A 902-nucleotide genomic window follows, 5' to 3' on the forward strand; every position below is an offset into this window, starting at 1 on the left:
GTATATATTTTTCGCAAATTACGGCAAGAGTCAAACTCGATATATCATGACGTGCTTGCACTTGTTGCACAAATGCACACTACATCCCGGCCTATAAATACCACCCCAAGCAACCAAAGAAAAGCATCACAAGCTAGCAAGCCCACCTAGCTCAGCCACAACCCAGTACACTCTTGCTGGCTACTTGTTTCATCAGCATAGCAATGGCGCCCTCCAAGGTCGCCCTCTTCCTCGCCCTGAACCTGGTCCTCATGGCAGCCGCGCATGGCTGCGGGTCGTACTGCGGCAACACACCGGCCATCCCAGTGCCAACCCCGCCGATGGCCATGCCCCCGCCCGTCATCCCAGTCCCAACCCCGCCGACGACCGGAGGCGGCAGCGGCACCTGCTCGATCAACACGCTGAAGCTGAAGGCGTGCGCCAACGTACTGAACCTGCTAAAGCTCAACCTCGGCGTGCCGGCAAGCGAGGACTGCTGCCCCCTGCTGAGCGGGCTTGCCGACCTCGACGCCGCCGTCTGTCTCTGCACCGCCATCAACGCCAACGTCCTCGGCATCAAGCTCAACGTCCCTGTCGACCTCGTGCTCCTCCTCAACCAGTGCGGCAAGACTTGCCCCGCCGACTTCACCTGCCCCAGCTGATCCACCCATCATCCATCGATCGATGCATCACAAACCATGCATCGTCGTGGTCACACTCGTCACTGGTTTGCATGTCATACGCATGCAGTTACATATTTTGTTTCCTCTTCCAGTTGGTCGTCATCACACTCGTCATTTATAAGATACTCTCGTTGATCACTGCATTTCGATATGATATCATCTAAATGCATGGTTTGCATATTTGTAAAATGATATACATACTTGTACACGTACGTGGAATAAAATGATTCAACTTGTGTT

General features: G+C 54.0%; 1 protein-coding gene across 1 annotated transcript; it reads left to right on the plus strand.

The window, feature by feature from the left end:
- The first annotated feature begins 134 nt into the window (after positions 1–134).
- LOC119348652 (cortical cell-delineating protein-like) lies at positions 135–902 on the plus strand. The gene has a single exon (XM_037616623.1). It carries the CDS (start codon positions 204–206, stop codon positions 639–641), a length of 438 nt encoding a protein of 145 aa, XP_037472520.1. The 5' UTR covers positions 135–203; the 3' UTR covers positions 642–902.

This window comes from Triticum dicoccoides, unplaced genomic scaffold (genome assembly GCF_002162155.2).
Source record: "Triticum dicoccoides isolate Atlit2015 ecotype Zavitan unplaced genomic scaffold, WEW_v2.0 scaffold99500, whole genome shotgun sequence".
Lineage (NCBI taxonomy): Eukaryota > Viridiplantae > Streptophyta > Magnoliopsida > Poales > Poaceae > Triticum > Triticum dicoccoides.

Bases quoted from the DNA above. Each gene is read 5' to 3' on its own strand.
- LOC119348652 (XM_037616623.1), top strand. From the start codon at position 204: ATGGCGCCCTCCAAGGTCGCCCTCTTCCTCGCCCTGAACCTGGTCCTC.